Source organism: Anas acuta, chromosome 12 (assembly GCF_963932015.1).
Source record: "Anas acuta chromosome 12, bAnaAcu1.1, whole genome shotgun sequence".
Classification (NCBI taxonomy): Eukaryota; Metazoa; Chordata; class Aves; order Anseriformes; family Anatidae; genus Anas; species Anas acuta.
Window position 1 is genome coordinate 6,589,462 of NC_088990.1, and position 26,932 is coordinate 6,616,393.

At 51.8% G+C, this 26,932-nt stretch overlaps 1 protein-coding gene across 3 annotated transcripts; it reads right to left on the bottom strand.

The window, feature by feature from the left end:
- Positions 1-207: 207 nt before the first annotated feature.
- ST8SIA2 (ST8 alpha-N-acetyl-neuraminide alpha-2,8-sialyltransferase 2) lies at positions 208-26,504 on the bottom strand. 3 transcript variants are annotated; one of them, XM_068695488.1, is made up of 6 exons: positions 26,309-26,502; positions 12,822-12,884; positions 10,770-10,898; positions 10,042-10,299; positions 7,979-8,272; positions 208-640 (listed from the first exon to the last, which is right to left on the bottom strand). In XM_068695488.1, the coding sequence occupies exons 1-6, from the start codon at positions 26,410-26,412 to the stop codon at positions 352-354; spliced, it is 1,137 nt and encodes a 378-aa protein (XP_068551589.1). In that variant the 5' UTR covers positions 26,413-26,502; the 3' UTR covers positions 208-351. The 3 variants fall into 3 exon arrangements, with proteins under 3 accessions (XP_068551589.1, XP_068551591.1, XP_068551590.1); XM_068695490.1 differs by lacking the exon at positions 10,770-10,898 and having other exon boundaries at positions 26,309-26,504; XM_068695489.1 differs by lacking the exon at positions 12,822-12,884 and having other exon boundaries at positions 26,309-26,503.
- Between the last annotated feature and the right edge of the window lie 428 nt (positions 26,505-26,932).

The following is a 26,932-nucleotide window of genomic DNA, read 5'->3' on the forward strand; positions in this document are numbered from 1 at the left end:
GACCAGTCACGACAAACGGCTTCACGTTCACCCATCACACCCTCAAAAACCAAGGTCACCACCACACGCCTCGGACGTCGCTCGAACGCCCGCTCCCAGCCCAGCGAGCGCGAGGTCTCGCCCGGGCCGGCCACTCCAGATACTCCCGCGCCTCTCCTGCCCCTTCCTTGGTGAACACCAAACAGTTATAATACTCAGGTCAATATATATAGGTACCACGTATATGTATTTGTGCCGCTGCTCTGCGCGTTGACAAAGACAACCATCCCCGCCAGGCCGCACCCGGCCCGTCCGCCCCCTCCCCGGCCTGCCCTGGTTGTGCAGCCTGCAGGAACGCGGCCGGGGGCCGCCCTACGTGGTGGCCCCATCACACTCCCCCACAGTCAGCTTCAAGGCTCCCTGCTGGTGCAGAGTCTTTAAGGCTTTGAACTCCAAGGGCATGGTGTGGGGGCTGGCCTGCGAGGTGTAGCCGTACTTGAGGCTGTCGTAGTAGTGGTACTTGACCGGGTGCTGGTTCTGGTCCAGGGGGAAGGGCCAGAAGCCGTAGAGGTGGATGCGGTTGCAGAAGCGAGTGGCCAGGGTGTACATGAGGAGGCCGGTGGTGGGTCGCTTGATGTGCACCTTGTTGGTCAGCCAGTACCTGCAAAAAGACAGCAGAGGAAAGCCTGTTATTGCCCCCGTGGCCGGGCTCGCACACGCAGCTCATCTCTTGTGCTTTTTTCCCCCTTCCCGGCCTCCAGCGGAGATATATTGGTGATTCAAAGTGAGAGGTTTCTGACTAGCAGAAGAGTTCTCCATGCCAAGAAAGCCTCTCTGGGGAATGCTTCATGAATAAGCATCTCCTGCTCTCTGTCTGGCGGTTACACCACACGTGTTGCTATGGCATTGAAGCATCTCATGTCTCGGCAATCCGTTATGAAAAACAAATTGCTCGCGACGCTGGCCTTCGGTACTTCAGCCTACAATTATCTTCCAATCAACCGAGGGGATCGATACCTCAGACCTAACCATCCACACGTCAAGTAGACTCCAGCAGCCCCTCGAAGCAGCCACTCACACACACGGCTGACGATTTTCATTGATCAATGAAGATTTTACTGACAGTAAACACAACAGGGCTGTAAAAACGTTTGCCTTTGAATAGAGGGTCAGCAGGCTGGAGGAGCTCAAACACACCTGCTCCAGTGCCTGTGGTACACACAACCACTGCTCTGCGGTCCTGTATCAAAACACAACACTGGGCTTCACAACATCAGTCCATCAAACATACAGTTGGCCATCTTGCAATGTGCAAGACATGATACACAAGCTAGATACGCTCCCTGTTGCAAGCTGTGCTAGTTTTTTTTTTACTAGGGATGGTGAAAAGACAGGGGGAAGGAGGCATCTTGTAGCGATGCATGAGCAGAAAGGAGCTGCAGCTGTATTTTTGGGGCTGCTGATAAAAGTTCCTGCAGTATCAACATCCTGTAATAAGAAGTTTCCAGCTCCCATCGCGTTATTGCACAGACAATTTCTCTGGTTTGCTCAGCGGCAAAGCACCATCGAGGAGCAAAATCAGAAAGGAAAAGATCTGGGGGGGGATGTGGAAGAGTTCCCCAGGCACACTCCCTCCTCCCCGAACACGTTTGATGCCGCCGCTGCCTGCTCAAGCCCTCACTGCGGGATCTGCCAGTGGATTATTGGTGATGGATAATTCAAAGGGCCTGGGTGCAGGTGACTGAACATGGGACACGTCTTGCTCCTCATTCACGCTTCCTGCTGGGCTCCCGAGGGTCTGGGGCTCAGACAGCAGGAACCCGCAGGAGAGCAGAGCCATAATCCTGCAAATTAGCTTTTCACGAAAGCCATTAAAATTTAGCAACCAAGGCACAAAGTGTACTTGCTTGTTCTCAGTGAGATAAGAGGAAAATTGACTTTTCTGGTGAATCAAATTCCAGAAGCATGCACGGAAAGGAGGGGCCGGGTTCATGGGGGTCCAACGCCCCAGAACTGGCCAGGAACCGGCAGCTGAACTAAGTATGAGTGTGGTGTTTGAGGAAGGATGTCCTCCTTGCCTGACTCCTCTCCTCAGCACCCAGCATGGAAGAGGAGCAAGAAAGTGGGGAGAAACCAGCAAGAATACATGTCACCACTGGCCTTTTGTGGGCTTGCCCAGGGGCTGAGCTATGGGGACAGCAAAGCTTGCTGCGGTGCTACTGCTTCATCCTGCCCAAAATGCTGACTTTTTTTTTTAGATATATTAAGAATGACAAAAATGATAAGGGCCGCACTCCAAAGAGCCCTCCCAGCCTCAGCAGGAAGGGGATCTGCCAAAACAACCCAACACCACCGAGTACTCCAAACCTTTCTGCAATATCACAGTGGACAGTGGCAATTCAGATGCTTAGAAGGAAAATAACAGATACCATACACAATATATCACGTCCAAACCATACCACAGGTCACACCACAGCTCTTCCAAGTCACTTCTTACACAATTAAGGTGGAAAATCTTCAGTGAGTGCTGGGGAACACTTTTTAATGACCATTTTGTGGCAGGAGTGTGGGACGATCTCCCTCTTGTCTCTCCCACCACTGCCCAGCGGAGACAGTGGCCACATCCCCAGTGCAGGAGAGAACAGCTGGGGATGGAAATAAAACCTAATTAATTCTGTAAATCCAAATGAGGTTGTCTGGGCGCACATGGGATGCTGTGTCAACAGCACACCTTTAATATGTGAGGTCCGGGATTTTAATTAGGAGGAAAGATAATCTTGAAGCAGGCAGTAATTATTTTTCAAATTGGCTACACCAATCACCATAACTATTAACTGCAACATTTTATGGAAAGAGACAGCAATTAAAAGAGAAGAGCAAAGAGCAGTCCTGAAACTCAATGCCTCCTTTCTCAGAGCCCTTCTGAGCGCCGACCTCCTTCAGAAGCAGCGTAAACAAACCCTCAGGGGTGTAAGCAGCCACAGAGATGGTTTGGCACCTGAGTGGGATGCAGCTATGGATAAGAGCCATAATGCTGCCAGGCAGGAATTGCCTGAGACAGCTCTTGTTTGGAGGAGCATGATAACGACAGATGGAAAATGCCACCAGAGCATCGAGGCCATCTTTTGTAAGGGAGCAGCCCAGACACAAAGCTGAGCACCTACCCAAGCTGATACTTGGTGCTAGCCAAGGACAGAGGTTTTGGAAGGAGCAGCTCAGTGCCCTGTGCTTCCTCCTCACCAGATACCATCCACCATGGACACGGCAGGTGTCTTGCAAAAGAGACTTCACCAGTCCCTCCGTGGCTGCTAGGAAAAGTGCTGCTCCTCCCCAAAACCCAGGCAAAACCTAACAGTTCCAGCACATGGAGGCAATCACAGAAACACCAATTTCCCAGTAGGTTTCCAAGAAGTCTCCTGAGCAGAACTGCCCAGCGATGCTGCTGGTGTGTGCCTCAGTCTTCGAGGCCCAGTGGGAATCCCTCCAGAGACACAATGCTCCGATGCCACCCGTAGGAAGCCCCAGCTCCCACCTGTATCTGGAGGGAGTGACAGTGTTCATCCTCCTCCTGCATTGCCCAGTGCATTGAATTTGGGGGGCAGAATCTGGCCCTGGCTTGTGCCAAAATGCTGGGTGCAGGACTCCTCTCTGCAGACAGCATTTGGGACCATTAGCAAGGACAGGATCCTGCTCTGTGCTTGCTCATCACCTCCTGATATATCCAAGGAAACCCTCAAGTAATGTGTACCCTCCAGGCAGGGGTTAAACAGCAGGATAAAATAAACTAAAAATCTATCACACTGATGAAATGAGTAAAAGAACGCCAGGTCAATGAAGAAATCAAGTTTCAGCAGCATCAGCTGCATTATTTTGTGATACAAATCAGAATAGCTGAAATAATGCAATTTCAGACCCTTTTAAAATAGCTTATTTGTCCAAGTGTGATACAAACACAAGCTGTTGTGGAGGTGCTAGCCCCTGAGTGTCTGAAGCACATTATCTGCCTGCCACACACATCCTGCTCCCATTAACGCTCGCAAGAGGCTGGCTGAAGGCAATCAGCACCCTGCTGGCACCCCGTGCTCCCACTGCTGCACGCCAGGACAGGGCCAGCAGGGAACGGCACAGAGAGGAGATGAAGTGCTGGAGCCTGGGGGGAGAGCGAAATCTTCTTGTCCATCCATCTGTGTGTCCAGTTTCCTCCTTCACCTCCAACAAAATAACCTTACAGCGACCAGATCTGTGCTGGATGGGGACTGACCCTCAGGTCCTCACCAAGAGTCCCAAAGCTGCACCTGGAGCTGGGCTTCATCCCCAGCCTGGACAAAGCCCAAACTCCAAACATCACATGCAGGGGGACATGGGGCTTTGGTTACAGTGTCCCAACACAAGGAAACCAATGCTGAGGGACTAAAGGTTGGTAACAGATGAATAACCACATCCTCACCCAGGTCTGGGTACCTGCAATGCCCCTGTGGACACAGAGGGTACTCAACATCCACAAGCTGAGCCATCGCCAAGCAGACAGAAGAGGAGGAATGTAACTGGGAAGAGAATCATTATTTCTTTTCCCTTTCCCTCCTATGCTTCTCCATTTCTTTTTACGAAGAGATACCTAAATCTTCTTCCTGATTAACTGGAACCAATTAGGCATCACGGGGACCTGGTGGAGACAGACACCAGCTTGGATACAGCGTGCCTCATTTGCTCGTGCAGAAGGGATGAGAATAATTGCCCACAGAAGCGTTCCTTCCTGCGATACCGCTTATCTAACCCCCACACAGCTTTACTTAAATGTTATTTGGGTATGAGGACCCAGACAGAGATCTGAGGTGAGGATGAAGCCACCTCATGTCCCACCCAGCTGTGTTTCTGAGGACACACGGCAGAGCCGTGCTACAAAAGCTGCAGGCACCAGGCGAGGTGATCGCTGTCACAGAGAGCACGCCCGAGCTGTCACGGCTGCTTGGATGGTAAAACTAATGGGAGAGCGAGCCAAGGAGCTGGAAGATCTATTGATTTTTATATTTTTTTTAAAAGAAGCTCTTAATAAAATCTGATGGGATTAGAATTGGTTACAGCCAAGAAAGCCTAGTGATGGACACAGTGAGAAAAGCTAGACTAGATTATACGAGGCGAACCGAAACGCGCCCATGAATTCTCCGCAAGAGGTGATAGTCAGACCTCCAGACACAATTATTTCCCCCCGTTTCCTGCATTTCGTGTTATTTCTCTAACAAAAGCTGCTTGGCAATGGGGATTACAAGGCTTTTTGGAGACGCTAACAGATGACTTATAAGGGGCTCGCTTGCTTCCCAGCCAGAAGATGAGCACCGCGCTTGCCAGAAGCATCGCTCAGGAGACATTTCAGAGAATCTCTCAGAAGTGAGTCATGCACCCCAAAACCCATGGAGCTGGCACTCGAAACAGGCTGCTTAGCTGTAACCCTGCTCCATCACTTTGAAAGCTTGCTTCTGAGCCCCTCCATTGAAATGCTGATGGCTCTCCCCACTCTTGGCATACAGGGAGCAGAGCTGGTGAGTTTAACCGCGAGAGAAGAGGCTCTGTCCTACTGCATTGGTCATCCAGAACCACCAACACAAAGTCAACCAGCAAACATTTAAGGCACCAACACAGCAGGGAAGGTGGTGTCTCACATGATGCTGTTAAGGACAACAAAAGCAAAATGCTTTTTATTTATCTCAGTGATGCACGCTCTACAAGTGCCTCAAATGCACTGCAAATTATAGGAAGAAGTGTTCAATTGCCACGGAAATGCATTTTGGTCTGGGGGAAAGCAGAGCAGGACAATAAATTCTGTGGTTCAAGGAAGAGTCAAGAACTTACAAATGTATTTCTCTGGAAGTGAAGGAAGAAGAGTAAAGGCAACACTTTTGTAGCTGAATTGAAGTTGGCTGAAATAACATTAGTTTGTGTAGAAAGTGCAATTGCTTAAAAAAAAAAAAAGAAAATACTTAAAAGAATTTCTTAGCTGAAAGACCTTCCCCATTTCTTTGTGGTTTCCAAATCAACTTAGGATAGATTATAAATCAAAGGTAGCTCTATCCAGCAAAGAAGAAGGGACAACTCTATCACTGCAGTGCAAGAGGGTGTTCAGAAGCCTTTGTGGGTTATTGTCTCTCAGCTGCATGCTACACTCCACAGGGTGTCTTAATTGCACAAATCTCAGATCCATCAAAGGAAAAGCTTAATGCTATAACTGCCGCGTTCCTCAGAGAGATGGGGGCTGTGGAAGTTGTTGGAGATCATGCCCCTCTAACAGCAAAGAGTTCATCAAGCAAAAATATACGATGATTGTAGAAATTAGTATCAAAGACAACAAATAACTAAACTCCTGGTCATTCTGGTCAGTTTGACTTGGGAAAAGACTCCTTCCTCACCCCAAACTGCACCATATGCTATAGTAATCATTAATCTACAGCATCCTTGTTTTCCTGCTGCTGTGCTGATAAGCAGGAGGGCAGGCAGGCAGCAGCTCCCCTTGCTCGGAGGGGAGTCGAGCAGCTTGGGGCACCCTCCTCTCATCCCGTGGGGAGCTGGGCAGTGGTGCCCAGCCCCAGCAGACCCTCACAGAGCTTTCTGCGGGGAGGTGCTGGCACCAGGAGCGGTTGCCAGCACAGGATTAGCAGCCTGTTGATTTAAAGGGCTTATTACAGGAGCTTAATTCTATTTTGACAGATGAAAGTAAGTCAATTACATCTAGAAATAGCTCAGAATTTGGGTGATTTTTCCCCCCTTTTTACGTGAGTTGTGGTGTCATTTTCCTTCCCTTTCTTTACCTCAAAGCCAGCATTTTCTGTAAAAAGCCTCTGAGGCCCAGGGAAGCCTCAAGCACAGGCACTGGAGGGCAGACCCAGCTGTCCTCAAGCCTTGCTGCTGCCTGGGATTCACCGTGACGCCAGAGCCTGGCTTAGGCTGGTTCGTGCTGGAAACCACCCCGAGAGCATCCCCAGAGCCTGCCCCATGCCCAATCCATCCCTGGCATGAGGCGATGTCAGCAGGGAGCAACCCCTCCAAAAAGCTCAGGCTGGAAGGTGCAGGGGGGAAGAAATACCTGAAGTAATCAAGAACTGTTAGTGCTGAGGCTTAGGGGGGGAGCATCACCTGCTCAAATGAATCCCCAGCCTGGGAAAGCAACAGGTTGGGGTCCAGATCAGAGAGAACTGCTGCTGCCAAGGGGCTGCCACTAAGCCACCTCCTGCACAAGCCACCACCTGCCTGCTCTCCCTAAATACCTAACAAACGATCTCTCACCCCAGAGAAATAAAGCAAGAGCCTACCTCATCCCCAGGGCATTCATAGAGAAGCCTCACCCCTGGGGCTCCCTTCCTTTATAACCACCCTGGTAGCCTCCAGCTGTGCCTTCCCCACTCCTGCAATTGCAGCAGCTCCTTCTTGCCCTCCCAACACACCCATTCACCACCACCTGAGCCTATTTACCTGATCAGCAGGCCGGGCCATGTTAGACCTTTCTCTGCCTTAGAAATTCATTTGAGATGAGCACTGTAATTAGCACCAGTACAGGAGCACATGGGCTACTCAAGAACTACTCAGGAACTACTGGGTCTTGCCCTTTCCAACCTACCACCAGCTCCCTGATGTGAGGAGCTGGGTGATGTCCCCACATGTTGCTCAAGCCCATGGTGACAAGCCTTGTCACTAGCCAGCACACGCACATTTCCCCTAGGAAAGCACTAACAGTAGGATGGGGAGCGATTGTGGTGACATCCAGGCTTACAGCCAGCAAAGCACCATCAGACTCGGGCTCTGTTGCACGGCTATAACACCTCACACTCAGCCCAGTGAAGAGCCCCCACTTGCAAGGTGGTCTCCAGTTCTCATTTAGGGCCCAGCCACGGCTCGTGGAGTCTTCCTCGCAGTCTGCAGAAGGAACAGCTTGTGCTGTTTGCCTCCAGCACAAACCCAGCTCAGGAAGCTCACGAACTGCTGGCTCCGAGCGCATCAACCGTGCTCTCACCCTCGGACAGCGTGCAGCAGGCGCAGCGAGGGGTAGGCAGTCCTGACGTTGATGCGGTGCTTCAGGATGAGCTCGTTCACCCACTCCACGCGTTCCTTGCCCCCCTTGGCCATGAACGCCGGGATCCACAGGATGCTGCCGTTGAGGCTGTGCAGGCGCTGCAGCAGCTTCTCCCGCCACGTCTCGTTCACCAGGTCCTCGAAGGCTCGCTGGATGACCGACGGGTTCATGGTCACCAGGTCTGTCTTCATGCCCACGTCCTGCGAGTACTCCTGGACGGGGGCCAGGTTGCACCTGCGAGGGGAAACACTGAACAGCCCTCTGCAGTGGATATGAGAGAGGGCACTAACAAATACTGTGGGGGTGATGCTCAGTGCCAGGACAGTGACAGATGTGCTGTTTGCCCTCACTTTTTGGAAGGAGAAAGGAAGAAGAATGAGGCTTTGTGATAAATTAGAGAGGCTCTCACCTGGTAGTGACGAGCTATGTCAATATGCTGGCACGCGTGTGCAGGTTCCTCTGGGCACTGCTAATGCTGCGTGTAACTGTGGGTGGGTTTGTACGGTCTGTATTGCTGCTGGTGCAGCTCAAAAAGAACGCAGAGCAACAAACCTCCCTTGTTTGCTGCCACAGCAGATTTAAAATGAAATGGCTTTTCCCACGCAAGGAAGATGTTTGCCTCTGTAAGTGCCTGCGTGCCCCACGGCAGCAGCAGCAGCAGCTCGGGCAGGCTGGCAGATGTCCCCAGGTGGAACACGCACCAGCAGTGACAATGACACCGGCAGGAGGTGGATGCCACAGGACTTGGGCTCCACGGGGTTTGGCTGATTGGAGCCTGTGACCTTCAGAAACCCAGTTTCATTCCATCATTTTAATTGCTGCCTCCTCTGGGGCTGTGCAGGCGGGTAGGGGCTCCTGTGCTCCTGCGAGGGATGAGGATGGAGGGGCTGTGGGATAAACCGCCAGCAGATCCCCCCTGTTATATGGGGGGTTCCTAGAGCACACTGTGCTCTCCGGTGGTGTTTTACAGTGTATTTACAGTATTTAACGAGCAGGAATTGTGTCTTAACCGTCTGTCTCCATAACCAGCCATTACTGCTATTTTCCCCCACTTTGCAGATGGGGAAATAATGGAAAGAAAACCCAGCGAGCAGCATGCGGGGCCCTGGAGCCCATCCGATGTGCTCGCCGCAGGAGTCAAATGGCTTAAAATAAACGTTGGGTCTGAAGAGCAAAGCTGTGGACAGAGCCCATGGCCAGCCCTGCTGAAAAGGCTGCCAGGAGCAAAGCTCCTTGTGAGGATGCAGTTTTGAGTGGTGGCTCAGCTAATCTATGGTGGGAAGAGCCCATCCATGCCAGCCCTGCACTAGCACACGTGGCTGGGGAGACTTCACCCCAAATCCCAGTCCTACCCCGCCTTATGCCCAGCAAAACTTTTCTCTCGCAGCTTTGCTGCCTGACATGAAACCCCTCCCTAAACTTTGCCAGAAGAGCAACAGGCTGTTTTCTCCTTTGCTCTCTCTGGTTTTGTTTAAGGATGCAAACGGGTCCAGTCCCGCGTGGCCAGGAGGGAGCTGCCGGCAGCCGGGCTGGAGCAGCTGGCCATGAGCAGGGGCAGAGGTGACATTATCCTCGTCCCCACGTCACGCAGGGGACTGCCTCCGTGAGCTGCTGATGGATTGGGCTGTCTTCATAATAGACTTGCCAGGAAGCAAATGTCTGCACATACATAAATCATCAGCGGGCTCCCACAGCCCCTCAGCTAGCGGATGTACACGGGTGTTGGGGATGGATGGGAGGGCTGGCGTGCTCCTCCTCTGCACTCCGAGCATCTTAGGGAGGGAATTTCAGGCAGATCAGGACCTGCCACTGTGGCCTGTGGGGCAGTGTGACACAGGACATGGATGCTGGGGACAGCAGGATGAGAAGACATGGGCTGTGTTTGCAAGGAGCGCTTGGCAGTGGTTGGAAGAGTTCACAGCAAGGTGTTTGCATCGGTGAACTTTAGGCTTGCACCTCTCCAACCCCCCCAAACCCACCACACGGCAGGATGCAGCCCCTACCTGATCACAAAGCTGTGTGCATCGATCTCGGGGCCGCAGCCACTGCTGAGCAGGACCCCCGAGTTGCCCACGATGGCGCAGGAGGGGAACTGCTTGCCCTTGAGGGGCGAGGTGCGGGGCAGCAGCTCGTACAGGTTCTGAGAGACGTTCATGGTGCTGTCCCTGTCAAAGACGTAGTGGATGATGTCCCCCGGCTTCAGCGTCCCCTTCAGCACCGAAATGTCCTTCTCTGCATCCAGGAACTTCAAGATCTGTTTCCTGGGGACAGGGAAGAAAACGGCCCCATCAGCTCAGGTACAGAGGGGATTTGGGTAACGCAGAAGATGAACTCTTTGTCTCCTGCCTGCCCTGCCGGAACAGCTTCCAAATAGCTGTCTCCATCCTAATGCCCTCTCCTGCCCCATCCAGCCCTTCCAGCAGGCTAGCGTGGCTGGCCCACCATCAGTGGGGTCTCTGCATTCCCCCCGGGGCACACCAGCATTGCACACCAGTTGCACTTGGCCTGGAAACTGGGGGCTCGAATGCTGCGCATTTCACGGCTGCAGGGCCAGCTGGTTCAGCTGGGAACTCATTTCCAAGCGATCGCTTACAGATATGAAGTCTAGCTCAGCAGGAGATAAGCCTTTTATTTCTTCCTTGACTTCTTTAGATGATATACAGAGGCAATTTGCCAGCTTGCACTGGAGAGGACCAGATCTGTCTCTTGTCCTATAGGTAATTACCAGTACCTGATCTTCAAAGAGAGTGTCTGGTTGTGTCTCCATTTGGATGAGGCTGGTTTAATGTCGTGCTTAATGCTTTCATTACTTCTGTCAACAACAGCTGGAGACGAAGAGTCATTTATTACTACTTCAGCTCTAGAGAAAAGAAAGACAGGGCGAGGGAGAGAGACAGGATCCGTTAGCATCCCAATGGCATTTCTAATCACTGTCTTCGGCGGTGGCTGCTGGAATTCAAACTTCATCAGAAAAGCAAAATTGTAGTTATTACCTAAACGAGAACTGAAAGCCTGTTTGTATTCCGCCACGCTCAAGCCGACACAGATCCTTAAATACCTGCTCGCTCACACAAACACATACTTACAGGTTTACATAAAACACAATTGTACACATCCAGCCAGAGAAGTGCATGCACAGGGAGACACGAGCACACTGCAGACAGGCTGGCAGACGACACACACAGCCCTGCGGAGCCCCAAATGTCACCGAGAGATGGGCTGCACCCCAAAGCTGAGCCCCTCAGCTCCTGGGGTGGGTAAAAACCTCAAGAGGGAAACACAACCTGCACTTCACCCTATGGAGAAATGAATTAATTGAGCTGCTGGGTGCTGCTTGTGAGGTTGGGTACTCACTACGAAGATCCCAAACAGGGGATGATTGGCTTGCTGGTAACACTTTTTTCCCCATTGAAAAAGAACAAAATGATTTCAGCATCCATCCTGCCTGCTCCATGCCCAGAAATGAGCAGGGGGATGAGAAACAGCCAGATACACTCATGCTGAGGTTTGGAGATGATCACTGGGAGACCCCAGCTTTTAATCCCTGCTCTAAGAGGCAAATAGGCCCCAGCACTTCAGTGCAATTTACATCAAATGGCATAAATTAAGGGAGCCTCTGCATATTTGATTTCAGCCAGCCGCCCTCCAAAGAGAATACCCAAGCATCTCATCAAGAAGCTGTGCGTGTGTCTGCAGCCCCGAAAAAGCCTTCACACTTCAGAGCGCTCTGAAAAACACACAGCCAAAGCACTTGCTACCAGCTGAAGCGAATCTCCCTCTGTAGTGCAAAGGGCTTTTTCCAGCCGGGGAACAGTTTGTAAATAAATACATTCATAAAAGGCAGGTAAAGCCCAGGCTGGGAAAAGAGGGAGAGACGGGGCAGAGCTGGTAGCCCAGGCTCACGGCAATGTGTAGCTCCTGGGGGCACATCTCCAGCCCAAGGCTGGTGCTCCTGAGGACACATTACATCTCAAACTATGTAGTGTTGCAGAGAGGAAGGGAAATGTGTTGATAAAGGCTAGATGTCAGTGTCCTCGTGTGTGCTTGTACATACCAAATGCTCTGGGACCTTCTCCAGAGGCTGCCTCCAGTGGAGGTTGTTTCCCATCCTGTGTTTTGCTATTTTGTCTCATGCCTTGCAAAGCTTACTTATGAGGTGTCAGAAACCTTAAAGGAAATAGGGTAAAGGAATCTGAGGAATAACTATGATTTTTTTTGTTGTTGTTTTGTCCATTTTCTGTGTTTGGATGATGTGTTGTGACACCGTCGCAGAATGGCACAGCTCTTTCTTTCTTGCGTGGTGTCGCTGGGCTTTACAACTTGGCAGCGCTGGGATGAAACAACATCATCGTAAAAATAACACAGAGAGGCACCGAGTGAGGCTGTGATGCCACGAAATGTCTCTGCAAGGGAGCGACGTTACAGAACTGCATTACGATAAAACCAAATGGGGTTCTGATGTCAAAGCAAGCTCTCTCCCTCCTAATAGCACGTAGTAAACTACGAAAATGGCAACTCTATCACTGACTTATTTTCACCATAAGTAACTCTCTCTTTCTCATTCTCTCAATCACTGCAACTTGCAGATCCTTGGTTATTTGCAAATGATTATTGCACTGAGCTGGGGAAGGAGGGAGAGAAACGATTAAGAAAATGCAAAGCAGAAGTGAAAAGAAACAGATACATTTGCTAAATAAGACCAGCACTATCCAGCGAAGAGGAGAAGCAGATTAATAGCTGCCTTACAGCAAAAACAAATGAACACAAAATCTAATTTACAAACCTATTAGATTTGCTATGTAAGCTGTTCACAGCTGATCTGATTGTACCTCTGCCTCCAGAACTCCTGCAAGACAAAGGAAATGCATTATTTATAAACCCGGCTCCTCTTTGCCAAGCATTGTTCAACAGTCAAGAGATCCTGCTCCGAAGGGCTCTGAACTGAGACACGGCTCGCATCTCACCCCATCCAGAACGGAGATGTCCTGATGCCTGTGAAGGGCTTTTCACATCCGTCGTCGCTGCTGCCCTACTGCGACCGTAAAACCATTACAGCAAAAAGCTCCTAACCAACCCAATTAATAATACCTGCGCTCTCTAACCAGCCATCAAAGACATCTGGTCTCTGTTGTCAAAGCAGCGTGCAGCCTACAGGTTGCGTTAAATACATCTCAACTCTTTTTTTTTTTTTTTTTTTTTTTTTTTTTACGCATCAGGTGGGAGCTGTGCCTAGAGAAGGTCTCCTCCAGGTCTCCAAGGGATGTCTCCCTGTCCTTCTCCAAGGGACTAATGGAATGACATGGCTGGGATTCATGCCTCTGGCTTCATCCTGGGATTCAACTGAGACCACCCAACGTCTCCATTTATCCCAAATGAGCCACCAGCCTCCTGGGTGACTTGCAGAGACCTTGTCCTCACCATGCGCCTTCTCCCAGCTTCCAGTGACCCAAGAGAGACCCATGGCCGTGTTCCAACCTGCTCTGGTCCCATGGGTGCCCTGAAGCCCCTGGTCTCCACCCTTGGTGTGACCTGGCTGAAGCTATGAGACCAACTCACCGTGGTCACTCAAACTGGAGCTGGGACCTGAAGGGACAGCCTTGTCACTGCCACAGCCCTGCACGAGGATGGGCACCAACCCTGCCTGAGCAGGACCTGTGGGAAGGCAGAGCCCATGTTTCCAGCACCAGGCGCTGGACTGTTGCTATAATTTAAAATAGGTGGTACCAAGCCCCTTCAGAAACCAATGTCACTCATATGGCCCATAAATCCTTGGTTAAACAAATCCCAGTGTTGTTCTGCATTTAGCTGCAGAGCCCCTTCTTGCTTTAGCTCGCTATTTTGAAGCAGGCCACAAAGAATCTGTCCCCTGCTTTCTGGTGACACTCAGTGGCAGACACATTTTAGCCGCCACGTCCTCATTGCTCCGTTTTATTGTTTCCATTGTACAGATAACTGTATGAACATGCTCATAAAGAGAACCAAATTCTTTTCCAGCAGAAATATTATTACCTGGAAATATATCCCTTAATGAAAATGTATCTCAGGAGCAGGTATTTCTAGCAGTCCTAAAAAGATCCCAGATGTATTAGACACAAATGAAATAGTGAGCATGGCCATTTGGTAGCATTAAAAAGATTTTCAGGCTTGTGGGATGTGATGTAAACCCCTTAGTTAGGCTGAGAGCAACCCTCAGCACTGCATGATATAAAACCCTTGGAGAAGCTGTGATGGTTGTCCCTTCCCTCCCTCCCTCCCACGGGAGCCCATTCTATGGCCAAGCCACTGAGCTTCTTCCTCCAACACTCTCCTTTTTCCTCTGACAAACCTGAGAGCTAGCAAGCTGTTTCACAGCAGGACTGGCTTATTCCTAGAGCCTACTGGCATTTAACAAGCCTCTGCTTTAATGGGGTTCACCGCGGGTTGTGGGAGCAGGCTGGATTAGCGTGCAAACCACGCATCCTTTCAGAGACGTCTCCTCTGAAGGAGCCTTCCAAATGGGATTCACACTCCTTCACACTTGCTGTAAGAGAGATAGGGACTGGATTAAGGGCTTAGAAAAAAGAAATGTTGCTCTCTGAATAAGTGCTGGTTCACAATCTCTGTGAAAGGGGGGGAAAAATCACAGAAATCTGGAAGTGGAGAAGACCTCTTAGTGCCCACCTCATCCACTTTTTGTGGCTACAGCAGGACTGATCCGAAGCTTCACAACATGTTATTCAAATGCATTTATCCAAGCTAAGCTTTACATGCCCCCAGTGACAGCTCTGTGCATGTTTTCTCCTGAAATTCAGGCAGGTGCTCGGGCAGGCGATGCTGGATGTGAGGAAGAAGATCTGGGAGCCCACCTCCCAGCTCGCTGCGTGTGGAGGCAGTGGGGAGAGAGGTCAGCTCTTCATTTTCCCTCCACTGTGAAAAGCAAAAGTTTTCAAAATATTGCAATGCAAACAGAGCACAAAGCGTTCAATGCAAACAGCACAAAGTGTTCTTGTGGCTGCCTTGTTCAGGCACCCAAGAGGGCAAGAAAATGCTGCCTTCCTCCCTGGGTGGGTATTTATATGATCTGTACCCTATTATGGCAGAGAACTGCTGTCTTATATGAACTTGGAAGGGACAGCTCAGCAGTGGAGGAGTGAGCAGGGCTCTTCTAGCCAGCATCTGGCCCAGAGGCAGCAGGGATGCTCTTGGCAAGCTCCTGAGATGCTGGCAGGGATGCTGCTCCCCCCACTGGGCTTGGGTTCTCTCTCCAAGCCACAGAGATTGCCTGAGACTGGGACATGATACTTGGCTGAAGCTCTCCACTTGTCCAGTCAACCCTAAAACACTCCTGTGACCTCAAAACCACCGGCCTTTCCATCCTTCCTGTCCCACACTGTAACTTCTGGACACTCTCCATACAATCTCCCTTTCTACAACCAAAGACAATGAGAGCTGTGATACCACGGGGAAGATTCCCCCATCCAGATGTCTCTCTCAGCCCTCCAGCAGGTACCAGCCAGGCACACCAGTTGCTCAAAATGCCCCCAGTTTAGCCAAGCACCACATTTTCCAGGGTTTGCCACAGCTACCAACACAGCCAAGCTACTATTGCTGTACCACCTCTCCAGTCCCACCTGGGAAAAGGAAAACTTTAAGAAATGGAAGGTAGTAATTAAGAGGCACATGTTAAACAAACAAACAAACAAACAAACACAATGCTTTTTATTACACCTTACTGACCTGGAGTTTCAAATCTCTTGGCTTCAAAAGGCAAAGACCAACCTCGATTAAAATTGCACTGATAGGCATTGATTTTGAAAAGCTTTCTGGTGCTACAGCGTGTTTAGATTGAATTGCTTTATTAATCTAGCTGTTATCAGTTTGATTGTATAGCCAGCCCCACAAAGTACCAACCTGCTTCCTAATCCTATTATTTACAAAACGCTCTTCTTTTGACTTCGGCTTGGATGTTTTCCAGCGATAAGTTGCATCTATATGCGATAATGCCTTATTACTGGCTTATGCCATCCTTTCTTATTTTTGCTGTAAGATTTTTCAAGCTGAATTTTGACTGTCTAAGATATTATATAGGTCAAAATATTCTGTGCTTAGTTCTAGAGTGACACTGATTCATATATCAGAGAGGAATGAAAAAATGTCTTATGGTTCAGGTCCAAATTTTCTTGGATGAATAATTCCTCACAAACCAGGTATGCAAAGACTTTTCCATTCACAGTCTATGAATGGGCTGTTTAGGGGTTTTGGTTCCCTTTTCATCATTGTCCACTTCTTAAATGATTCTCTTAATTGTTGCTCAGTGCAGTTTGGTTTTGCTTCCAGCAATTTCAATACATGGAATCAAAGCTGCTCTGACTGAACAAGTAGGTCACACAGCTTCTTTGGGTGACTGGGTCTCTAAAAGCAGGCTTTGCACACCCCTGTTCGCAAGCTTACAAATCTGAAAATGTGTTTGCCGTGGGTATTTTACAAAACCCACCTCATGTTCCTCCTTCTTCCCAGAGCAGAAGACACATGGGAAGCAGGCACAACAAGCATGGATGCTCCAAATACGTGAGCTACACAATTCGGCCACATCCAAGCACCCAGTCAGCCGCATTTGCATTTCTAGAACAAAACCTGCCAGAGCCTTCCTGACCTGGGATGAGCCAAGTTGCCCCAGCTCCCGTCTCCTCCCTCCTCCGCATAAAGCAGAGGTAGTAACAGCACCGTAACCCGTAGGGGGATTGTTAAACGAAATTTATTCATCCGAATTCCTCAGAAAGACAGCTTGGAGTGCCACAGTTTTATCTGAGGAGTGCAAATGAATAACACCTACTGAGTGAGCTTTCACAGCCCTCTTTTGCATTAGGAGCATCTTGTGATCCTCACTTTAAGGCTGGGATGGTGACAGGGAAGCGGCTTGGCCTGTGACACCAGAGGTGATGGGTCCACAGCCCAGGACAGGAGCAGATGTCTCTTGCCCTTCCTGAGCATGGCTCTTGCTGGCTGAGGGGAAGCACACGTAACACAGAGGGCCACAGGAATTGATCACAGGCGTGATGCCCGGCCTGGGCAATGCCAGCAGGGCGCTGACAGACCCCCTGCAGGCCAGGCCGACCTGCTCACTGCCACCAGAAGGCCTGGGGAAAGGGAAACTGGAAGCTGGCACTGGAAACGAACTACAAACACGTCGATAACACCCTTCCTCCAAAGCCTGACACACTTCAGCTCTGCTGATGCTCTCAATGATAGGTAATCCGACGTGCATGCATGTGGGCCAGACCTGGGGGTGTCAGGGACCAGATGGCACCCACACATCACCATGTTAGAGACAGGCTCATGTCCTCTGGCTGCCCCATGAAATGACCAAATTCGTTCTGCTGACCAAGAGAAATGCAGTCATCGAGATAAGCCCTTTGCTCCCTGAGCCCTCAGGGAAGGGGCCTTCGGGGTCAGGATTCACTCAGGACAGTACTGCAAAACTGGGACGAGGACACAGGCTTCAACCCTCCCTCCTCTCCCCTGAAGTTTGGGGTTTGTGTTGAGACCAGCAGAAGGTCGCGTTCATCAGCAAGTCCCCTTGGGGGCTTCTCGCTGGATGCTCAGCTGATTGCTGAGGGGAGCATGTCAAAGCCCATCCAATGATGAGCTGCTCTCGCTATCGCAGAAGAGACAAAACATGCAGAGGGAACGCTCTATTCAGAGGGAGGCAGGCCCACAACATCGGCCAACTGCCAAATGGGAAACTAAAGCCAAAATTGGGTGAGGAATGATGGCATCGACCCCATTTCTGACCCTGGAGATGGGATGCTGGCACACAACACTGCCTGCCCACCCCAGTCTTCCCCTCGCACCAGAAACCCAGCTGCCAGGCTCATTTCTCACTCACCGCCCCATATCACATTTTATATCATGTCAGGAGGAGCCAGGACATTTGAGATTTGCCCATCATTCCCGGTGACATTTCATCAGTTGCTTTTGAGGTTTTCAATCCAGGGTGTGAAGGAGACTGCGATTAAGAGGAGCGGTGGCCGTTGGGCAGCCCTGCCAGCATGCACTCTCCTGGCGAGCAAGGTTCCTCTCTAGGGATTAATTTGGAGGAAATTTCTAAAGCATTTGTCTGCTAGGATGAAAGAGCCTGCAATATATCTTGATGAGACATTTGAAATCTCACTTCGATGTGTTTAAAATCTCACTTGTTCATATTGTCACAGCTTGGCAGCCAGGGTGTCAAAAACTTCCTAAATATCAGGTGCTATTTTTGCAGCTCCAAGTTCCACTCTCTCTATCGAGTCATACAACCACATTTCAGAGATCGTGCCTGTACCAGGGGATTCAAGAACATCACCTTGCCTCACTAGTTGGGGAGCAAGGTTGGGAGGCTCGGTGACAAAGTGCCAGCCGACAGCCTCGCTGCCGCTCATAGCACTTGCTATCACCCTTCTTAAGTAAAAGGCAGTCTGTCTGTCTTGTACAAACCAGCCTTTCTAATTTAATTGCTTCCTCCCATGCCCCAGCCCCACCTCCATCACTTCACCCACCCCACAGCTCGCGAGGGAAGGGAAAGGTTGGAGGCGCTCAGCATCGAAGCAGCCCCGTGTGCCAGGCAGAACCGTGGCTCCGCATCAGCTCCTGTGGAAATGAGAGCAGGGTTTGGCCCTGAGCTTTCTGCCTGGCTGCAAATCACTGTGTGCAATCATTGCCAGTGTATGCCGAGGGCACAGGAATCGAGACACATGAGTTTGCAAAACAGAGACACCTATTGCTTAATAGGGATAAGCCAATTAGGCTGAAATGCTTACGTGACAAAACCAGTGCAGAAGTAGCAGGAAAAGCACAGTTCCAAAGGTGAAAGGACATGAGGCAAACAAAAGGCCACCCGCAGCACATCACCAGGGTGCTGCTTGGGGATCCCTTCGTGCTGGGGTAACCAGAGTGTCGCCACTAAATCCCAGTCCGTGTCTGAAGGAGCTGTGAGGGGCAGGAGGATGCTGGCAGCACGCTGAAGGTCCCTGCTGCCCCCCCAGGGTCTGCAGGTCCGGGGTTCACAGGCTCTGTCTCTCTTGCACCTGTAGAGTGTCAGGTCTCACATCCACACGCGTTCCTCACAATGTCAGCATGGCCTGACTCCATCACCCCGTGACACTCCTGTTTTATCGCTGCTCTAAAGACAAAACACTCACGTGCTCGCAGGGATGAAATGTCACACGCTTCACCTCTCCCCGTCCTGCATACCGGCAGGCCTTATTCCTTCCTTCGTCTTCTTTGGCTATGTTAGTGAAATATCCAGCAAAGAGATAGCCACTGAAGCAGGGTAAAAGCATCCAGAGAGGGGCTTGGGACAGGGGTGTTGTCTGTGGATTTAATTTTCCCCTTCTGAAGGGAGAAGGTGAAATACCAAGAGTCCAGGGAAGACCTAGCAAAGAGCTGAGGGAGACAAATGTGTCACTACTTAAAAACCATGTCTACACTGTATGTTCGTCCCGAGATCATTTTTTTTTCAGCCAACTGAGCAGAGCTATCAGAGAGCACAAGCAGTAGAGCATCAGTCTTGCAGGAGATCCTGTCTTCCTGAGCATCCTTGTCCTAAAGGGCAGAAATCCCAGCGGCTCTTGTAGCATTGCGGGTGCCACGTACCTTGGGAAATGATTGAGGGTCCCCAGGCTCATTGGGATACTCAGGGTCTCACGTTTTTCTTTTTCCACTGTCAGTGTGGATGCTGAGGACCTCTCCTGGGCAGTGACATCCTCTTGGTGCGGATTTTCTGTATGAACATCCTCAACATGACATTGGGTACCAGGAACACCCTGGTGAGAGCTGCACCTCATGGCCAGCAAACACCTGAGCCATTTGCCCACCATCAGAGGCATTCCCCAGCAATGGAGCTGCCTTTGCATGGACTTATTCCCCCAAACATGGTGTCCAGATGCCATACATTGAAAAAACAGTGGTTATCTCAGAGCTCAGCCTCCTCTCTCTTCCCCTGTCTCACAAAACCACGCTGTGGAGATCCAGGCAGCAGCAGGAAGAAGTTTAATTACCAAGTGAGCAGCTGTTGGGCGACAGTCGAGTGTGCTTCTGAGTGCCTGAGAAGGTGCAGGGGATGTCTGATGACAACGCTTAACCTTAGCAGGGGAAACATGTCCCCAGCCATAGCTGCTGGTTGATGTTCCCACGGATGATGGTGACACCTGGGTCGGAGGTGACGGATGGTGGTGGGACAACCGCCCCTCAAACAGAGATGCCTGGAGCCTGCCGTGATGCTGTCTGAGGCAGGGAGGCCACAAGAGCACAGCAAAACCTTGTTGTGACGGTGACAGTGCGTGCTTTTAAAAGCAGCCTTGCATATGGAGAGTGCTCAGCGGGCAGGGACAGGGTGCTCAGCATGCAGATGGCCAGCCTGGTGGTTTTTTTTGTTTGTTTGTGCTATTCCCAGTGGGTTTCTATGTGCAATGACAAGGACTTCAGTTGCAGTAGCAACAAGCAAGAGTCTAGCGCTTAATTTTGGAAAGAACTGACCCTGTGAACAAGCAACCAGCTTGATGAATTGCACACCACGCAAACAAGAGACCTGTGTATGTTCAACAGCAAGACCAGTGAAGTCAGCGTGCCAGCAGTGCTTCTGGTGAGGGTGCTTATCCCAAGGCCACCACCACCAAGGCTGCTGCTTAGCCAAGGCAAAGGACTTGCTTAGATTTACAGTGGGAGCACAAAGGAAACAGAGCTGTAAGGATTCCTTTTTTTTTTTTTCCTTGCTATTGAATTGCGATGGGCAGAGCTGCTGACACCAGCCTGCTCTGCCATGCTGTTTGCTGAAGGACACTTCAAAGTCTGCTCCCACGGTAAATTTGCTGGGACAGGGAATTCCCTGGTTTCCAGAGCCAGCTGGGGAAGGACAGCAGGGAAAAAGCAAAATAATTACTGTCTAATACTGTGGTTTGGGTTTATTTCTTGCTGCTGAAGGTGACCCAGACCCAAGGAAAGCAAATGATGGAGGCAATTAGAGGAAGCCTGGCTTTGAAACAACTGTTTTTTTATAGCAACAGTGCTTGTAGATGCATTATTTGAGTAGTTCTGCTCTTAGGGATGAAAAACCAAAACACTCATAACTGGGAAGCCCAGGGAAAGGTATAGGAGCTCCTGTTAAATGCTTTTCTGGAGGATCTGAAGCACATTTGGCATGCAGGTAGGCAAAGACGAACAGATGTCCAAGCAGAATAACCACGGTTGCTGCAGGCATGTGAGCACAGAATATAAGAGGAAAAAAAAAAAAGAAAAGACAAGCCTTTAATCAGTGTCCATTCCCTTCCAGATTTAAATGGTGCATTTGCAGGGTTAGTGACTGGACAAAGAAAGCCCACCTAGGTGAAAGGGAAACTTGTAGCACTTATCGGGGTGGCTTTTGTCTCCTCGGCACTCTGGTTGTAGCAGCTGGGACCGGCTGTGGCTCCGGCACCTCCGTGCCCAAGGAGAGTTGGCTGGAGAAGCAGCCAGAGGGCTGCTGCCATCGCTCCCCTCATGGGCATCCTCGGAAATCCCCTCCTTGGGGTCTTGCAGGCAGCAGATGGGCAGGACTGGACTGAAGTTTTCACCAGCTGTAAGGAAAACCCCACAGAGGGCCTGGTTATGTTCCTGGTGCTGGATTTGGCTTTGCTCCACTGGACAGCTCAGGGTCCTGCTGGTGTTTCCCATCCTGCTGCTCATCCCTCCTGCAGGCACCACTGCTCCTGCTGTCCCCTCGGAGCTCAGCTTGAGGAAATAAGCTAAGATTCATCCCCTTCACCTTCCCTAGGCAGCAGCACGGGGGTTTTGCCCATTATTTTGTGGCAGCCGCCCCTGCCCTCCTCCCCTGTGGCTCATCAGGAGATGGGGCTTTTCTGTGCCACAGCAGTGCTGACAGGGAGCAAGGGGAGCTCTGCAGCCAACCTGAAAATGGGCTGCTGGAGGTATTGTCAGGAGTGTGGCAATCAAAGCCTACACCGAATATTTCCTCATTCAAATCAGCGCTCCAACATTGCTTTTATTTTCCAGCCCGATGCGTCACGGGGCTTTTGTTAGAGCCTTGCCATACCCAACGAGTACAAAGGCCTCTCCATGGACTTGATTTGCATGAACAGTTACTTGGTGTCCGTGGGATCTGTGCTGCGGAGAGGCGTTCCTCCTCCAGACCCACCCAGGTAATTGTTGGTTCCTGCGCACCCGCTGTGCGAGCGCACAAAAGCCGGGGTTGGCAGAGTGTGGCACTTTTCTTCAGCAAAACTTTCCGGTGTAGAGCAAGTCTTTGACTCCGGGTCAGGCGCAATAAATCACAGCCCGAAGGACTTCAGCAGGATGTTTATAGTCGATGGACCAGCCTTGACAAGAAGTGTTATGACTGTAGCATGCTACAGGCCACTCAGAGCAAACGCATCAGCCACCGCCGAGGACGTGAAGCCTTTTTGTGGCTCTCCCGAGACTTCGACAGGCAGGCATTGGAAACGTGGCGATTTGACGACAAGCTTCGGGGCAGGCCAGCGATATTTAATCCTCCAGTTCATCACTTCAAAGAGCAGAATATGATTCCTGTTGTAATCAGGATGGAAAGGCGCGTGGTCCGGACTAGCAGAGAAAAAGGTTGACTCATATTAAGTCTGACCCATTACCAAGTGTCAAGTGCTGCCTAAGATGGCTCACGCTAATTCCAGAAGTCACCTGGTGGCAGCAGGTCACCAGCTCCCTCTACAGACAATCAGGACACAGCCGGACCCCTGCAGAACCGCTACGGCAGATGCATAACAAAGAGTCCCTTTAAACCGCCACCAAGGAGCAGAATTTTCCAACAATTATCCCCCTCGCTTTCCCAATAATTATCCCACTCCTTTGTCTGCCTCCGCAGAAGGCAGGAGAGGTCTGGCCCGCTCCCCTGTCCTAGGCTGGATGAAGAAATGGCAGCGATTGCTGTTGCATTCCCCAAGCCAGCCCCGAATGCCTCTTTTGTCTCTTTTCTGGGGAAACAAAGAGCTGTGCACGGAGCGGTGCGGGGAAAGGCGGGCGCCAACGGGCTGCAGGAAAAGTTCAGCGGCCGGGACGAGGGTGGCTGCTGGGGACTGATGTGGCCACGCTGCTGGAAGCATCCACATGTCACTGCTGGAAACCTCTACATGTCACCCCGGTGGGACAGGAGCGAGGGCGAGCGCATCCACCTCCCCTTTGGCACCCCACCACCGGCTCCAGGCAGGTGGGCAGAGGGGTGCCCATGCCGAAATGGGTGAGAGGAAAGGGGCTAGCGAGAGCAGCACAGCGCCGGGCCCCAGAAACTGCTGATTTTCCATCCTTGCCCCAGCACTGTCATTTAGCCTCTTTGTTTCAGCTTCTCCCCTCTGCAGGAGGAGGGATAATAGTATCTGGAGGAGCAAAGATGCTTGCTTCCTAAGGAGTCTCCTTCTTCAGGAAGCTCCGCCAGGCAGAGATGCTCTCGGCTCCAAGCCCCCTTTTTCACCTGTGATGCTGGGAACTTTTTGTCTGGGCAAACAGCATGTTTTTTTTTTTTTTTGTCCGTTTGCCAGTAATATTACATTTTTACTTTGTACCTAATGAACATTTTGTTCTCTCTTTCTTCGATTTCCCAGTATTTGTAGGTGAGAGAAATATGTTCCCCCTGTTCTTACCCGTACGAGGCAGATCCTTCCAAAGACAATCCAAATCACAGGCAGGGGGCAGGGTATGTGTAAAAGTGGGCAAGCTGTTCGCTCCTCGCAATAATTAGAGAGTGTTTCGATGCCAAGGAAAAAGAAGAAAAGAGTTGCACCTGCCTGCAGCTCCCAGCCCCTCGGTGCCAGGGGTCTCTGCCTGCCTCTTCCCCCTGCTTCCCATTTAGGGCCACGCCAACCACTGAGGTGGTGCCAGGGGATCAGGGAGGAGGACACCAAGCTAAACCATCCACCAGCTGGATATTCCCAACCTGGGAGAGAGCTGAACAAAAAGCCAGTGGCTTCCAAACCTCTAACAGGGTGGAACTGTTCCCTTCTGGGAATGCCGAGAGCTCCTAGAAAACTTTGCGGTTTCTCTACACCACGGCACACATTTTGTCTTCCCCTTTACCTACAAGTCCTGATTGGAAAAGACGCCGCTAGCACATGGCCCCAGAAGCTGAAAAACCATAACCATCTCCTGGGCTGTCTCACTCTTTGCAGCTTTGCTACTTCTCCCCAGCAATGCCTTTCAGCCAGGTCACAGCATCGTGTTGGCCATCACCAGCACCATGGCTGCACGCAGGGATGGGGTGTTCCTTGTGCCAGGCTCCTGTGCTAAGAGTCAGGGGTGTATGATGAGCAGAGCTTGGGATGAAGGAGCTCAAACATAGGCTACTTCAGGGATTTGGGACATGCAATGGGGAAAAGATGTGGGTGGGAATGGAGAAAGGAGGAGAAAGGGTTTGTCCTACTTCGTGGTGACTTCTAAATATAGTCTCACCTTTGCTCTGGGTGTCTCTGTGTCCCAGCCAATGTGGTAGCTTATTTATAAAGAAAATAAATTGGCCTGGGACTAATGCACATGTATCAGAGGGCACTGGATTGTAGGAAACCTCCTTCAGTCCCTGGGGCAGCGAGTGGGTCTGAGCCAGGGGCACAGGGATCTCCTCTCCTGCCCACGTTACCTCCCGCACTTGCTGAAACGCCGTATGAAAGAGGCTGCTCGATATTCCTGCAGAACTCATCTGACCCTGTTGCTGTCTCTGCCGCTGAACTGTTTGGCAGTACTTCCTTGGAGAACTACAGCAACAAACTCAGATGCCAGGGCTTGGAGATAAGCAGCCAGCAAACATCCAATTTCCATAACACGTACAGAAAAGGGAGGAGGGGAGAAAAACAACAAAATCAAACCCAAAAAACACCTGGAAGTCCCTAATGAACCTGGGTGAAGAGCAGGACAAGTAACTAACACAACAGAATAGATTTTCAATAAGGGCACAGCAAGTTCTAGCAGGCAGATCTAGCAGATAGGTGAGGAGGGAGAAGAAAGAGCCAAAGCCGGAAAAAAGGATGGGAGGAAAGCGAGGGGATCGGAGCAGCCTGTCCGATGGGGAGGATGCTCCTGAAGCATTTCATTTCCTTTCTTATTGTATAGGCAGCGTCAGCTCGTAGCAGAGCAATAATCTGCCCAGCCTGGTAACCTACAGCCTGGTGCTGGATGTTTCTGGGCAGGGCTACTGACCTTTAAGCACTTCTAGCCCGTGGCACCCGGCGTGATCCAACAATGAAACGACGACAAACATCACCGCGTTTCATTTACAGTTTTAGCCGAGTGCTAGGTGTTTGTTCTGAGCTACTCCAGCAGGAAATTCCACCCAGTCCTGAGCAGAAAGAAGGACCCCGTGCCATTTTGGCACCACCAGGGCACCCCCCGTTCCTACAGCGATGTGACTTGTTTTCCCACGCTGCTGCAGTGAGTTCCTCGGGTTAATGCAAGCCCTCCTCTCTGCTCTTCCTCCTCTCACTCCCTCATTTACCAAGCAGCCTTCCGAGATGGGGTTTACGGGGCGGGAAGGGCATTGCTCCTCTTCCCAGATTTAGGGTTCCTTAGTCCCTGCCACACAGGACGCCCCAGGTAGGAGCAGTACGCGATCCTAAAGCCTCCGACCCAACAGCCAAACAGCGTGAGCTCTCCCAGTGCTCTCCATCATCCCCCACCCATCCCAAATCTTGTCCCTGCTCCCTCTCTCCCTCCCCATGGACGGGTCCTCGCCCCAGCCCCCTGCAGACCGGCCCCTTCCCACCGCCCCAGGGTACAGGGTGCCCGCTCCACCACGCCCACCCGGACCCACCGAGCCCCCCGGGATGCAGCTCTCCCCTCCATCCCCAGCCGAGCCGCAGCCCCCTCTCCCCAACCCCTCTCTACCACCCCGAAGCTGCCGGCACCGCACCAGCACCGCCACCGGGACCTGCACCCGGCTCAGCACCCCAACCCGGAGCGGGATGCCCGTGCCTCTGGGGGACCGGCACCTGCTCCAGCACCCGACCCGACCCGATATCTCCACGTCCCCAACGGGACCGGGACCGGCCCCATCTCCCCGTCCCACCCGGTCCCGTCCCGTCCCACTGGGGGGGGGGTCCCGGGGGGTCCCTCCCGGGGCTGCCGCCGGCTGCGCGGTGCGCGGAGCGAGCTCCCTGCCCACTTGGGCTCTCGAGGAGCCGGCAGAGCAGGAGACAAAGAAAACTGTCCGGCCGCTCCCCGAGCCCCGCTCCTCCTCCTCCATCCTCCATCCTCCTCCTCCTCCTCCTCCATCCTCCGCGCCGCGGAGCGGGGGCTCCTTACCCGCTGCCCTCCTCCTCCTCGATCTCGGAGATGTCGGCGAAGATGAGGAAGCCGACCAGCAGCGTGAGCAAAGCCAGCGTCCAGCCCCGGCACGGCAGCGGCATGGCTCCGGGGGCCGAGCCGTGCCGAGCCGCTCCGCGGGGCGCTGAGCGCGGCTCCGCGTCCCGGCACCGCCGCCACCGCCCCCCGGCGGGGCCGCTCCGCCCCTCGGCGCCCGCCGAGCTCCCCCTCGCCCCGCCCGGTGCGGGGAGGGGAAGGGATGAAGAGGGAGGGGAAGGATGGGGACGAAGGGAGGAGGCTGCTTCCCAAAGCCCCCCGCCGCTAAAGTTGGTCGGGGGGCGCTCGGGGAAGCGCCCCGCGGGGAGATGCCCCCCCTGTGGGGTCCCCACTGATGCCTTGCGGAGCACCTGGGAGCCCGGGGGTCTGCTCTAAATGAGGCTGGAGGGATGCTGGTGGACGCATCTGTTTCTAAAGAGGGGCTTTTGGGGTCGCAAAGCGCTGTGCACATAGAGGTGCTCGGTAACTGATCGCACCTACCCCTCTCACCATGTGATAACAATAAGTCTTTGTGTACCGTAAATGCATAAGCACACCGGCCCTGCCGTGACTCCCAAAATCAGACAG